At 35.9% G+C, this 16,456-nt stretch overlaps 1 protein-coding gene across 1 annotated transcript; it reads right to left on the reverse strand.

The window, feature by feature from the left end:
- Positions 1–1,017: 1,017 nt before the first annotated feature.
- LOC110895508 (monodehydroascorbate reductase) lies at positions 1,018–4,846 on the reverse strand. Its single transcript, XM_022142832.2, has 9 exons — positions 4,693–4,846; positions 4,151–4,222; positions 3,535–3,586; positions 3,158–3,357; positions 2,863–3,082; positions 2,645–2,763; positions 2,440–2,565; positions 1,630–1,770; positions 1,018–1,563 (listed from the first exon to the last, which is right to left on the reverse strand). The coding sequence occupies exons 1-9, from the start codon at positions 4,744–4,746 to the stop codon at positions 1,240–1,242; spliced, it is 1,308 nt and encodes a 435-aa protein (XP_021998524.1). The 5' UTR covers positions 4,747–4,846; the 3' UTR covers positions 1,018–1,239.
- Between the last annotated feature and the right edge of the window lie 11,610 nt (positions 4,847–16,456).

The raw sequence follows: 16,456 nt of genomic DNA on the forward strand, positions 1-16,456 counted from the left end.
TTCATTTAAGCTTGGGTAAATATGCAATTGTGAGTGTTTTTTAAGGGGAAATATGCAAAAAAAAAAAAAAAAAAAAAAAAAAAAAAAAAAAAACCTAATAATTAATATAAATTAATTTTTCTCACCCGGGAGGTTTACGGGTTATAACCTAGTTATAGGGTAAATATGGTGGAAAGGATGTGAATGATCTAATATTTGTCGTCTTAATTCTCTTAATCTGACACATTGACTACCTACTTTGTGGTGTCACAAATAGGGGTGTATGAGCCGAGTTAATCTCCATCTGATACGTATCACCCCTCCCACTTATTGACACGTAACATGATCTCATTCATGCTGAAACTCAACTCATTTCAAATTCTTATAGGTCTAAAACTTAACCTCAAATTGTTAACTGCAAAGTCGGCTCATTTACTTATTAATAATTTGTTAAGCTCGAGCTGACCTAAATAGTTAATTGCTATGTTTGTAAATAGATATATTTCACGGGATTGGCCTACCACTATAGTTTCGGACAAGGATCCAATTAGCTTTATCAAAACTGCTTATCACCCACACTATAGGGGGCACAAAACCAGTTTTTTTTTTTTTTTCAAAAACCGATTTCGGTTTCACTTGTATGGATTTGCACCACCATTAAAAGTCCTTATGTTCCTAGAAACACAACACTAGCTACTGTAAATGACACTTAGAAGAGACTATAAGGCTACTAAGGCTTTTATTCACATAGAACACAAAATCGCATGAAGCAACTTGCGAACAAACATCGTACTTAATGTGTCTTTGAAGTGTGTATGTCGCGGTTTATCTGAAATTACACTGATACGAACAAGCTTCTCTTCAAACGAATAAACTAACTAGTCTCCCAGGTGTTAGGGTCCATATCTTTTATTGTAATGAAGATTAGTCTAGCAACATAGCGATTGGATTTGTCACGAGAAACTCATGCATCCCACTTTTCAAAATCATGTCATTTGGGAAGAAATTAAGCTAAGAAAATACAACTATGGGAAGAAATTAAGCTAAGAAAATACAACTATATAACTGAAAGATTGATAAAACTCTCAACATAAGATACATTTTTTAAATATATTTTTTATGGGAAGAAATTACAGCCAAACGGAGATGCAAATGTAACATGAAGACACACACTAAAGCAAATCATAAATGCTGAAACACGTTATTCATCATCATCATCTTTAGTCTAATTGAAGAAAATGAATGGAAACCAAAGACCTCTCAGATCTTGCTGGCAAATTCCAGACCCTCCTTGGCAAGCGCGTCCAAGCTGGTGGCAGCAGGCTGGGCTCTAGCAACTTTGGCTATGGCTTGGTTCTCTTCGGGTGCACCACCTTCCAAAAACGCACCCACAACCTTGCCATCCTTGATCCAGTATGACCCAAACTTGGCTTTCGCTGATGCTGGATCGTGATCACCAAAGATAACAGCATCGCCAACATTGTCCCCATAAAACTGCCATGACAGATCGAATGAACGCGAATAGAAGTATGGAAGGTAATCATATGGTTCGATATCCTTCCCTTGCTCACTAGCAAAAATGGCCTGCATAAATACGTTCATGTTAACAACTTCTTTATTTACATTAGTTAATTCAATAATTTCTAATACCTTCACAGCTTGTTCTGCAGATTTACGGGAATGGTCAACATGTTCAACTCTTCTAATGTCACCGTACATTTTCATTGGGAAAGTAGCAACATCACCAACAGCGTATACATCAGGAACGCTAGTTTTGAAAGATGCATCTGTCTGTAATTTAACAAAAAAGATAGGACAAGTGAAATTCATTCATACTAGCAAATGTTCCTAGTCACATACAGTCCTTACTCCTTACTATAGTTTAATTGTACAAACTACAAATCTGCGGGTTGGGTAATGGAGAGGTAAAAAATGGTAATTTCTTGGTATGGCTTGGATCGAAATGGGTCAGGTTAGGTTGACCTGAAACCATTTTTATCCAATTATATTTTCTCAATTTTATATACATAATTTGCCTCTTTATTAATGTAATATAAATTATATTATTTTAATTTTTAGCACAAAAAAAAAATATTAAAAAATAATCTTTATTTCTAAAGTAAAAAAATAAAATATACTACTTGGAGTTTCAACGTGTTTCCTTGTAAGCTGATCTTTATTTATTTTAAAGAGTTGATTACTGTTTTCGTCCCTGTGGTTTGTCAAAAATCACTATTTCGGTCCATTAGTTTAAAAATTGCGATTTCAGTCCCTGTGGTTTCACTTTCGTAACCATTTCAGTAATGGACTGAAATCACAATTTTTAAACTAATGGACTAAAATAGTGATTTTGACAAATCACAGGGACGAAAACAGTAATCAACTCTATTTTAAAAGTTTGACCAGTTATCGATAAAGCATAACCCGAGTCTACTCATTCTAGAAAGATCGAACACAGACCTTAATTCCACCTTTGTCCTCTTCAACCTGTCCTTTAAACAGATTTGTAAGGGGCCTAGCACCAACACCAACTACCACAATATCTGCTTCTAGCACCCTTCCATCCTTAAGTTTTACTTCTTTTACCTGAAAAGTTGCAACTGCAGCTATTACAAAAGGAAAACAAAGTGAGAATCCAAAGGGATTATGTTTCATTCGTACAAACCTCTCCGTTGTCATTCTTGGTAAAACCGGACGCGACTGTACCCTTGATGATACCCACTCCCTTTTTCTCATAATAACCCTCGTAGAAAGCAGCAATATCAGCAGTGAATAGACGAGGCACTGGTATAAACATGACATAAAACGTTTATGGCACGGGTACTTGTTTTGCCAAAAAATATGTAAAGAAATTGAACAAAGAGCTGTGTGGACTGGACTTACTGCACCATGGTTCTGGGTAAACCATTTTAACATCAAAGTTGTTAATTTTTAGAACCGCACTTAGCTCAAGACCGATGTATCCTCCACCGACAACAACAGCCTTGCCATTTTTCTTTGCTTTGATAGCTTCTACAAGTTGATCAGCATCATCAATCTCTCTCAAATAAAGAATGTTTTTGGCATCAGCCCCTTCCACTTTGAAGTCGGTCAGTTTCAGAACCTGAAAGTAGATTGAGAGTTATAGATATAAAAAAGAAGAGAAGAGGTGGCTGCTGGCTACTTTTCCGGAGCTTACTGTGGATCCAGTGGCAATGATTAGAATTTTATATTTGAAGGTGTCACCGGCGGCACTGGTAAGCGATTTCGAAGCAAGATCTGCCTTTACTATCTCCGTGTTAAGGATCAACTCTATTCCTTTCTCTGTGTACCACTCGGGTAATAGTTTCTCTCCTCCACTTCCAACACAGACATGAAATCCTGGAAGTCTGGCAGCTCCTGAAAGATTCACCAAGTTACAAAACTACAGCTTTTATGATAGAATTACCATCAGAACTTAAGTTGAAGCTTTCCTTGGTTTGAAGAGTAGTGTAATCTCAAAAAAAAAAAAACTTGAAAGCTTTTTACTATCCGATTGGACAGTCCCTAATTAGGCAGGCAAATAACAAAACTTACCTTCAGGAAACAAATACGCCTTGCTTAGTGCAGGGCGTTCATATGGAGCCACCTACAAGATCCAAAGAGACTGAACTTAGCAAAATCATATAATCGTTCTACATAATAAACTCAGATTTAGCATTGTGCTTCATGTAATCTATTCTTTAGGTGGACATATTTGCAAAACAGTTATTACATTTGGTCATTTAATCAAGGAGGGGTAAATCTTGGATCGACCAAAACGATTAGTTTAACAGTCTTTACTCATGATTGTTAACAACCTAATATTTAGCTTACAAAATTAGAATTCAAAAAGACCCCTGATTACTTGTCAACCACCCTAACAAACAACTAGTACTTGTGCCAATGAATTCTAGTAAGGCTTTTTAGCTATTTAATTATGGCTAAAGCAACAACTTTTTTCTTTTACTCCAATAGTTCAAATCATCGAACCATAAGATGGGAATACATACATACAGACAACATAAGAAATATCTTCAATTACGAATGCATTAGTTAACAATCTGGCAGGCAGACATATTTAAAAGATAGTATTTGTATTATATACAGAATATTCGACCACATCAACTTTATACAATTATTAGAAGAAAGAGACAAAAACCGATGAGCATACCGCCTCCTTAGAAATGATTGCTAGCTCGCCTGGCTGGACTCCTTGCTTTGCAAACTCCCTGGCAGCATAACCCTGCACGCAAACACAGAATTATTTTCCATAGAAACCAGCTGTATAATTAAATAATAACCATACCATAAAATGATTTTCTATCATAGTTAGATTTTCAAGGTGAAATCCTAATCCTAAAGGCTTAACCAAAGCAGCCAGCAGATCGGATACAAAAGCCAATTCATTGTTTTCAGTTTATTTATCTTTCAAACAAACAACTTCACGACATAAACAAAGACAAACGAACATGTTATAGAACATAAACGCAACATCTGAACGTTTGGTTCGTATGTATCTAGAACTATACAATAGAAATTCTGTTAACACGCATACATCAAAACAAAATATTCAGATCCTTACATACGCACAGTTCCTCTTAGATTTATACATACATATCGTAACCAGTTCTCAGCGCCTAAATCAGTGATCGGAAAACATACTACAACAATCTAGCTATAAGAATCATGAAATTGAGATAGGTGAAAACTCACGGCTGAGACACCACCGCCGACGATGACGTACTTGAAAGACTTTTCTCCGGCCATTGGTTTCGATGAGTTTTTATGTATCTGGTACTGAAATTGGGATTTGTTAGATCGGTGTATATAGGGGAAGGTCAGATAGAAATGTCAAATCAGGCTGCGACACGTGGAGGATGATCAACCGAGTTATTTGTCGTGACCGTAGGATCGCCACGATACGATTTTTTTTCTTTTTTTCTTTATTTATTTTTTTAACGGCTTTTTTCTTTATTTATTAATAAACAACAGAGCTGGTAAAATGGCGTGCTTGACTGTTGGTTGGTTGGGCCGGGTCGGCTTGGTTGGTGAGTAATATGGTATTGTTTTCTATTGACTTGTAAACTTATTTTCAACCTCAATTTATGTTTTTAAGTTTGCTACACAATGTATTTTATAAGTATTTAAATTAAATATAATAATAAAACAGGCAGATTAAATAAAATAATTTATATTGTGACTAATTGGGCAATAATAATTCTTAAACATCATAAATCACATTATTAACTTTCATTTATGTTGTTAGTAGCAATGGTATTCACATATCGATATCTATACTACCTTATTAATAGAACTAGAATTTCTATCCTTTTGGTAATTTTGCATTGTGTATACATCTTCAAGCAACATATAGAAGAGAGCCAAATTATTTTAGAGGGGTTAAACTTGCATATTATCCAAAGATTTAAGACACTTTAGAAGGATTTTAGAGATTTCATCAATGAAATTTAGCCCTCCTTCAATGTAATATGGAGATCAGCACCGGAGAATTCAACCGACGCCTTTCATTTTCTGTTTCAAATGAAACATTTTTAAGATGGCAACTTAAAAGGCAAGAACAAATCCCCATTTTTAACACTTTTTCTTCCCACCTACCCCTCTCTCCCTCAACTGATGTCTAATCTCAGACCACCGTGGTCCTATTATTTCTTTAGTTTTTTTTATCATGGAATGTTTAATTGATTTCTTGATTAAATGTCCATCCAATTTTCGCATTGAATGCAATTGAAGACGTGGATTGAATCCCATTTAACCCTTTTAATCCATGGAATTCTAGAACCAGTGACTTGAACCGTCCATTATCAAGCACAAATCATCGAGTCTTTGAGATGCGTATTACTAGGGTTTAGAATGTTGACCTGGGCGGAAAATTATGTTGTTGTTTTTCCGGCCACCGGCGCTGCTGCTCCGCCGCGGGTCTCACCAGGTATGCACAAATTAGGATTTAATTGTTTCAGTCTCATGTTTTTTTTTAAATTGTATTTTTTTAGTTGTTGTTAAGGTTATAATTTTATAAATATACTTATGATAATCTTATTTAGGTTTCAATGTAAGTTAAAGAGATATGGGTGGACAAAAAAGTCTTAACGATCCACCCTTGTTGGAAAGTTATCTGTTGATTTGGTGAGTTAAGATGAAATCAACTTTCAGTTTTTGTTTGTTCTTCTCTAATTATATTCAGTTTTTATTAGTAATTTAGGGTTTTTTTTCTATGGCAAGTCAAATTAAAAAATATTCTCTTTTAATTTGCAGACAAAACCATCATTGCCTACCCTTTAGTGTCTTGTTCATTCAAATGATGTTGAGGTGTTGAGTGATGCATGTGGACTCTCTCCTATCTTTCTGATGGTACAAATTACAATTTTAGTTGTCATTGAGCGTGGTGTTTGCAGACGGCTTGTTGAACTCCTTTTGTGGATTCAGTTTGTTTTAACGGCTGAAAGGTGTAGTTAGGTCAAGGTCTGTTTGGGTCAAATTCAAGTGTAGTCGGGTCATAGGCGTATAAATGGCGGTCCAGCTACAATAAAGGAAGTAAGGAACGGGTTCAGAGTTAGGGGTGGCCAGTTTTTTGTTTCTTTACCTCGAGTTGTTGTGTGTTTTGGAACAATGTTCGAGGCAAATATGAATGAACGTTCGTGTACGGGTCATTTGTATTGATATTAAAGTGTTAACCTACTCTGGTTATACATGGTTAACTAGGTACTGCAAGTTTTAAATAAAATGTTAACCTACTCTGGTTATACTTGGTTGGTATACATGAAGTCCCAAACTGTATGGTAAGTAGTTTTCTTATAATGTTTTGTTCTTGCATAAATTTATAACCCACCTCCATTGTTGGTATAAAACCACTTTCAGTTATATATTATATTGTTTAATATTTTTTTCCAACTCCGATTATCTTTATGAGATTTTTGTAAGTATAACCATTTGTTAGTTTTTTCTTGGAAGGCAAATTCTATAAAGAAGACAAGAGAACAAAAAACCCAAACAAAACAGAACATTAAGAAAAACAAGACATGGGAGACCAACACCATTTGTCCCTGCTCCTCAAACTCTGTCGTTCTTGTTTTCGTTATCGCCATCTTCAAACTCTGTCGTTCTTGTTTTCGGTATCGCCATCTTCCGACGTTCGATGATATGTTGTGTTGATATATCTGTATAGGTTCATTGATATGTTTGGGGACAATTTGTGGGAGGATGAAGCCGGTTTTCATTGGGAATTTCGAGTACGAGACACGTCAGTCTGATCTGGAGAGATTGTTTGGAAAATATGGAAGAGTTGAGCACGTTGATATGAAATATGGTGTATTTTTTTGGTTTAATCTGTTTGCATTATTAGGTTCTTTATATAGGTTCAAATCGAATACCTATTTGTAGGATTACTCTGAATAGCAATGTAGTCCTGATGGTAGAATCTCATATCTGGCTTTGTTTCATAAGAATGTTCATTTGAAAGTTTAGAACTCAGTGTAAGAAAGTATTTATGGATGATTTTGCAGAACTAGAATGTAAGTTGGGAGCATCAGATTTTCCAAATGTAATGTTATGATGTAAAATTGTCCTTTTTTAAGAATAAGAATAAAATCTTATATGTAGTTTTCTCAAAATGTAGGAATAGAAATCCGAGAGGGATTTTTAGAACTTGGTTGCACCATTAGACCATACGTAGTGGGCGTGAGAGGTGTCACCTCAGCCCTTTAGGCGTGGCACACCACTTGCCAAGGGCGTTGTGAGGGCGTGGTGGACCAAGGTGTGGCCAAAGCCACAAATATTGTGACAACCCTCAAAATTACAGGTATCCGTACAATTAATTAATTATTAATTTGTGCTTAATGACTGTGCTTGATTACAACTGACGAATTAAACTGCTTTATGATTTTTGCATCATACATACTTATGCATCACATTTCATACTGTCACTCCATCTATTGCATACCAACTTTAGTGACAAACTTGATGCATAAAGTACAGTTAGCACAGTGAGCGGATAAATCAGAAATATACTGACAGTGCCAATACATAGACAGACAATGTTTTGAGGCCAGTATGAGCCAGGGACAAGGTACTACACTAGTATGGAGTGTAAGGAAGTAAGGACCATAAAACTGCGTCTCTAGATGGTAGTTTAAGTGCCGGAAAGTGCCTAAAACTCACTAATAATGCAGAATTCTGCATTATTTATCAGAAATTCAGCATTTTAACATGCTAGTAATGTGCAAAAATATGGCAAAATGATCCTGTATGGTTTCCTAAGTGCCGGGAATTAATAGTGACACAAAAGGTTACATAAAAGACACTATATGGAATAACTTAGTACTTTAACGGAACGGTATCTAACCGAACAACCGGACTTTACCCGGGACACCAAAATATTGCAAGAAACATTGTTTAACTATTTCTTGACTAGTTATGATCCCCGTACACCATAACACCCACTAGATATCTATTAACTAAAACATGTAACCTTATACTTAGATTTGAACTAATATTTACCAACTTACCATCAAATTTTACAATTAACCCCCCCTATGCCCATTTACGGTCACAAAGGACCCACCAAATTCACCACCTTACCTCCCAAGATTTGATCACTATATTTTATTTGATCTTTGCTTGTGATCTTGGACAAAATATTAGAATGAAATCATTATAAGTATGGAGCGCAAGATCACTCATATCTTCATCATTCCTTCACAACTTCGCCCCACACCCTCAACATCTCTCTCTCCCTCTGGACTCACTCTATAGCCGCCACCACCACCACCTTGTCACCACCATCATTCCATTTTTAAGCTTCATTCAAGTGCTAGAAGGTAACTCTTGGAGCTTGAAGCTTGTGGATCATCAAGGAGCTCTCTTACTTGCTTTTACACACCACTTTCTTCATCTTTTCTCTAGTGATCTTCCCTAGCCTTTGAGCTAGTTGTTAGTCCTTGATTTATCCTTGTTTACTTCTACTTTAATGGTTAAAAGATGTAGTATGTTGATTATCACAAGAACACTAAAGAACATGAACTAAAAGCTTGAACATAAAGTTTACATAAAGATGAAATATGATGAAGTAATGCTAGTATGATGTTGTTTTGTATATGTTGATGGTTACTTGTTGATTCCTTGGTAATGTGATGCTAATCACCATATGGAACTTGTTAAATGATGATTAGAAACATGATTTAACAAGATTAGGAGGTGATTATGTGTTTACATAAAATAATCATCTCCTAATAAAAATATGAACTTGATAATAAAAATGATTTCTTGAAATATAGTAAAACAAGTAGGATGATGATCATGTAGATCCGAGATTTATAGAAGACTTTTCTGTAGGATCGTTAGACGACCTGACGAGTCAATCAGAAGAGTGCTTAGACAGAATCAAAGGCGGAATTTATTGATTCGGTCTTCGTGTAGCTTGATTTCACTATTTAACGTCTCGTTTATTGATTTGCTAACAAATTACAAGTCCCGGAGACAAACTGGCAGGGCTTCGCCTTTACATGCACACACTTCTATCGAATCGCTCATATGACACCCCTATATATAGGCACATGGGTTCGCTTATATGGACATGTCCATATAAGCGAACCTCTCATCTTGACAAATAAGCAAACCTATATGATGATAAATAAGCGGACCTCCTGATATGACCTATAAGCGGACCTATCTATTACATGATTACTCAATTTCCGTTCACTATACAATCAGCCCTAGCCTAAGACTCGAACTAAGATGTAGTCGACAGACAACTGCACCAACAGACTCCCCCTTGAATGTTGACGGAATCTTCAGTGAGAGTCTTCAAACATTGACAGCTCTTCAATCTTGATCGGTCTTCTTCAGGAACTCTTCCTGGAATAAAGTACCTGGATCTTTCTCTGGCTCTAACTTTCATCAGACTCCCCCTATCATCATGCTGGGATCGCCGTCTGAAAATCGTTATCACCATTGAAATCAACTCCTGGCTTTATCAGTTTAAACTTCTTCTCAGGTTCTGATGTATCTCCTGGCTTTCCGTAGCAACAGGATCAGAAACCTCCATAACTCAAACAATCTATCACAAACAAACACAATTGTGATTCAATCTTAATGAATCAACTAATCATTTAAGAATATTCAAGAATTTTCACATTTACCAATTTATTAAACTTTCCAAAATCTTGATTAACCATTTCAAATCACTTTAACCAAACCAACTGTTCATCTTGTTTAGCCTTTGAAATTTTGAATTTCAACTCTCCAACATCAGTTGTCGAAAATCTTTTTGAATTTTTCAAATATGAAACACAAATGCAATAACATCAATTAAAATGCAGAAATGAAATATATACAAACATATTTTTGTGAGTTCGTGTAAGAGGATCATATCAACTGCTGACTAAACACTAGCACCGTTAAGCTGTTATTTCATTTTAAGCTTTTAAACAATTCGCGTAGATTGCCGATATTCTGATCCACTTAAATTCTCACAAAATGTTCAACTCGTTCGGGATACAGATTTAGTGTTTTTAGAACTTGAACATCTACATGTGTCCCACCTCAGTATATACTCCCGTATCCAGACCCCAGTATTCAGTCTTACAGGTGAGTATACCACAGCTGATATCTGTTAAGGGGTAATGTGCGAGGGCCGTGAGAGCTCAGGTTGATACTTCCGTATACGCAGAGAGATGACGGCTTCGACTTTTGGTGGGTCCCCTTTAGAGGATCTTTTATTTTCAACAGCAAAGATTATCAATTTTATTGTTTAATCAAATTGCTGAGGGCGAGCTTGTATTTCAAAGCTTTTTGCAGAAAGTATTATCCGGGGACTAGGTCAGTACTTCCATACAGCAGAAGTCCCGGGATAATACCCCAAATATCACTGAGCATAAAGACCTATTATTTCAGAATACGGGACCCTTCAAACAGGATTTCAGGGGTTACCTATATATCCTGGAGGTGTTCCCCATGTAGACGCAAGTGAAATTTATGTTTATATCCCAAATTGATCTACTAATTCTGTGAAAACCTACCGGCACATCTTTAGCGAGACTGCTTAATTGCATTTTAATCACTACAAATCTTTAGCGTACTGTGCCAGTCTAGCTGATGTACTATCATTTCCCCTATTTGCACCAAAACTCATTTTTCATTTTCAATGTTTTTGACATTTTCAAATTTTCTAATTTTTTTAAAATTTTACTCCCCCTAAAATCAAAATATGTTTCAATTTTGATTTTCTGGGAAAATTTGAAACAAACTATACAAAGCTTGACAACATGATGAGAATCACTTCAATTCTCCATCCACCAGGTGTAAACAATCAGAACTCCCCCTCTCAACAAACTATTTTCCCATTATGATCTCAAAACACTTAAATTTATTTTAATCAAAATGGTTTTTCCAGAAAAATTAGTTTGTGTGACGTTTCATAAACTCGGGGTTACTCATCACATTGTTTTCTACACACGCATGACAGATTTTACAATTTCAGTTTCAAAACCCAAACAACATTTGTAGAAAATCAAGTACAACATAATGTCCCTGATTTACCACATTTGAGGTGAAAAATCACCAAAGTGAAATTTCTCAAGAAATATGCCGATTCATGTTCCACGCTTACCAACCTGGGAACTCCGGCAAGTCAGGTTTTTCTATTTGAATAGATTCACCCAAGCCTGACGGTCCTTGGGTGATTTCAAATTCTTATTCAACAATGGTGGAAAATTTGCATCATCCATTGTTAAATCTGAATTCTCCTTTTTTACCTCAACCAATGGCTCCTCTGGCTTTGACGAACCAGAATCATTGCCTGAGTGTGGCTTGTCTGATTTAGATGAACCAGATTCATCGCCGACACCTTTCATCTTCTTCTTCTTTTCCTCTTTTGTCCTCAGATTAGTATCTGATGAATTCATCTTGCTTGACTTTGCAGCCGATGAAGTTGATTCATCAGAACTCTTATTCTTTCCAACTGATGAACCCGAGGACAAAATCTTCTCCAAATACTCTCTAGCCTTCTTTCTCTTCTTCCTCAGTCTGTCTTTTTGCCCCTGTGAAAGTTTAACTTTCTTTTCTTGACTTGTCTGATCTTGAACTTTAGGTTTCAGAACCTTCTGTTCATGAGGCTTGACTTTGACTGGAACCTTTGCCACTCTCTGAGAATTAACCCTCAATCTGTCATTCGATTTCCTTGGGCATTCTCTGGCAATGTGACCTTTGATTTGGCAGTTAAAGCATCTTCTCGTCTCAAAATTTCTTCTCTGGCAGTTAACAGCAATGTGTCCTTGATAACCGCATTGGTAACACACTCTGTTATCGTACCGTATACCACCTTTACACCAAACGCTCAGATCATAGCATTGTCTGGCTTGGTGATATTCCTTCCTCATGTTTGCTGGATTTGGCTTTTGAGCACTGTGGTCCGACCTGCACCACTTATTACCAACAATTTTTGAGTTTTCATTTTTCAATTTTTGTGCTTTTTGGATGCGATTGGATGATCGATCTCATGAGCTTTTATTTTCTTTTTGTACAATTTTCTCAGTTTTAATTTTTTGTTTCTGTTCCACTTTCTTCTTCAAAGGTTTTTGCTTAGAGCATTCTCCCTTTTCAGTCGATTGTAGAACAGTTTTCTGAAATTTTTCTTTTAATCTCAAAAACAATTTTTGTTTTTCAATTTTTTCATTTTCATCATCAGATTTCTCATCACAATCTTCAACTTTGACATTGTCAAAGTTTATGACATCATCACTTATTGGAACAGAATTGATCGGTTTTGGACAAGGAAAATTCACACTGTCTGATGCAGTCACAAAACCTATCAATTTCTTCTCAAGTTCATCAATCTTGCTTCTGGAATTCTCAGCTTCTTTTTCAAACTGAGATATTCTTTCAAGATGAGACTTGATTGAATTTTCATTCTCATTTTTCAAATTTTCAAGAACAGATTTTTCATTTTCCAGAACTTTTATCTGTTCTTGAAATTTTGTCTCATTAGCTTTCAGATTTTTGTTCTCCAATTTTATCCAGAAATCTTCATTTTTTGAGGATTTCTTGTTGCTTTCAAACTCTTTTTCTTTTTTTTTTCAAAAACTTGTTTTCAGATTTTAAACTGTTCAAACCATCCAACAGTTTATCATTTTCAGCTTTCAGTTTCTCACAATTTTCCTGCAACATAAGAATCTGTTTAATACCAGCTTGCTTCTCGTCTTCCAACTTCTTAACTTTCAATGTCAAACTTTCCGCATCTTTCAAGAGTTTGTCATTCTCAGTCTTGAAGCTATCACATTTGGAGCACACTGATGCAGAATTTGAAACTTCATTCTTCACAGATTCTTCAGTCATTGACGTTTCATTTATTTCTGCCTTGTATGTTCCTACACAAACAATTTTAACAAAGTCAAGAGGTTTTAAATTTTCATCAATATAACATCCTCTTTTATAATCATACTTCATGTTTTGTTTTGCACCAAAACATATACAAATTCTTTTATTAATCTCAGTAATTACATCCAAATTGATTTTATCCAGATTTCCCAGATTCAGTTTATTTAGATTCTCTTTGATTTTATTCATCAATATTTTCTTCTTTTCAAAATTTTCATAATGACGCTTTTGAAGTTTACTGATGAAATCAGATGGATGTAATTTCGAGAATTTAGGCTTTTGTTTTAATTTCTTTAGAACATCATCCCATTCGGCAGATAAAGCAGCTTCCAACTTTGATATCTTTTCAGTATCTGTCAAATTTATTCCAAACGATTTTAACTTGTCCATCAAGTAATCAAATCTTTTTTCCATCTCTTTCAAGCTTTCATTCTGTTGACAAGCAAAGTTTTCAAGTCTAAGAATCCAAATCCTCTTATCATCATGATCATACAGACTTGTACGATGCCTTCCAAATCTATTTAAACTTTCAACAAACTTATTCTCTTCTTCATCAAACATTTTGTCCATCTGTCAACAAAAATCCCGACATGTCTTTATTGTTCACAGAAGCGAATCTAGTCAAATCAACAAAAGCGGACCAACTTATGTTCAAAAAGCGAAACACAATTAGTCCAATGAGCGGACCAGATCAACAACTATGAGCGAACCAGACCAATGCCCAATAAGCGAACCATTAATCACTTTGAGCGAACCAGAAAACAATCTCAAGAGCGAACCTGATTACAATCCTAAGAGCGAACCAGAAACAGTTCTATGAGTGAATCTGATAACAACCCAATGAGCGAACCACTTAAATGAACCCAAAAGCGAACCTGTTTGCTCAAAAAGCAAACCTAAAATGCAGTTTGGAGCGGATATTTACTGAAATTTGGAGCGAACCTGCTAACAATATGTTCAAAAAGCGAACCTGAATGTGACAACTCGAATTTCCAAGATTTCTGTTTCGCATTTATTGCACGTTCATGTATTGATTAGTCGTGTATTTGCACAATTGATTTCCATGGGATTATATATGTTTTGATTATTGGATTGTGCATAGTTGTTTGTTATTTGTGAAATTGGTAAATATATAAACTTAGTGGTGAAACTGTGAAACTATTTGAAATGGTGTACTATTGTAAAATATATTTGTTAGGGGTGTAGAGGGCCATTAGTGAACTTGATTATACTTAACCCTAATTCCCTTTTCACTAATCACTCTCTCAAAAATCAAAACACGTACTTGTAACTCTCTAATCTTTCTAGCAATCATCACCAAATCATTTGCAAGGCATCACAAGTTTGATTACTCTCTTCCTCTAGAATCAACACAAGGTAATTGTTAATGATTGTTCGTTGGTTATTGGATTGATATCAATTCTTGATTATTGATTATGTATGCATGAAAAACCCTAGTTTCACATGTGATATCTCTGCGTTTAAGGATTTCCGATTGTTGAGAAACGAATATGAATAGTTGTATGCTTGATTATATTGTTCTTGTAATGATTAATTGATGATCATAGGTGGATTATTATGATGATGCCGTCAATATGAATAGAACTAGGGTTTGTTCGTACGCGTAACTGTTGAATGTTCATGTGTAACTGTTTCAATCGCCATTTGATTGTCTGAGTTTTGATAATATATGTTAGTCATGAGATAGTCTGAGTTTAACGATTAAACATATGTCTGAGTTTATTGATTTAACATATGTCCGAGGTTATTGACCAACATATGACCGAGTTTAATGTATTATCTTTGGACTGAGTTTATTGATTATACTAACATGGACCGAATTTAGTAAATGAAAATCATGTCCGAGTTTTATTAAAATGTTGTTGCTTGTCTGAGTTTGTTTAACACAATCATGGGTCCGAGTTTAACCTCCTTTCTCTTGCCCGAGTTTAATGAAAATAAGATGGTCCGAATTTGTTTATGTGAAGGGTAGTCCGAGTTTAAAGGGGGACCCCTTGTCCGAGTTTATTATAAAATTTGTGGATGTCCGACTTTGTTTGGGCCTTTGTTGGTCCGAGTTTAATTAATGGACTCAAGGGTCCGAGTTTATGGCTTTGTAATGTTGGTCCGATCATTTAAATCACAAGGTCCGAGTTTGTGTGTGTGACATGATGGGCCGAGTTTATTGTATGATATATCATGTGTTATCCGAGTTTTGAACAGGGGAGACCCCCCCATATTTGTCTGAGTTTTGAGAAGTGCACGACCCTGTGAATGTTCATATGAAGTCTTGAGTTGTATGATAAATGTTGTAGAATCTGTTAAGCCTTGAATGATATATATGTGCTCAAATTTGGAACAACCTGCTACTGCATGCTAGTGTCTACTATTGTATACGACTAAGTGATACTGTCTGATTATGATGGTACGTATTAATGAATGATACTGCATGTTATTATGAATGATACTGCATGTTACTGTGCGATACGTTACCGTATGTTACCGTTGAACACCAAAGAGTTGTAAACATAATTGAACGTAAAATACTTACATCGAATCATGTGCAATACATCCTAGGTCGTGGGTAACGGACTTAGACGATTAGCAAACCCTAGAAGCAATAACATACCGAGCAAACCAAGGTGAGTTCACACAGCCAAGGCATGGGGTTCCCAGGGTGGGAATGGGATTTGATTACTTACTGGTACTTATCTATACGGGAACGTAGTGATGTGATCTGATGAACTATTGTACATACTCCACTGCGAGAACTACTACTAGACTAGTAACACTTATTGAACTGATCTTCGCACACCTGCCAAGGGTTGGCCGCGATATTATGACTGACTTCGCACACCTGCCTTTGGAAGGCCGCGAACTGTAATTTACTATTCTTCGCACACCTGCCTGGTAGGCCGCGATACAAGTAAACCTAGTCTAGAATATACGGGATGAACATCCCCCTAATATCTTCGCATACCTGCCTGGGAGGCCGCGATGGAAACTATTACGATACACGACATAACGAACGAACACACTACTACTCACACTATACTATTACTGAACTGTTAACTCGCTCAACTAGTTT

This window comes from Helianthus annuus, chromosome 12 (assembly GCF_002127325.2).
Source record: "Helianthus annuus cultivar XRQ/B chromosome 12, HanXRQr2.0-SUNRISE, whole genome shotgun sequence".
NCBI lineage: Eukaryota > Viridiplantae > Streptophyta > Magnoliopsida > Asterales > Asteraceae > Helianthus > Helianthus annuus.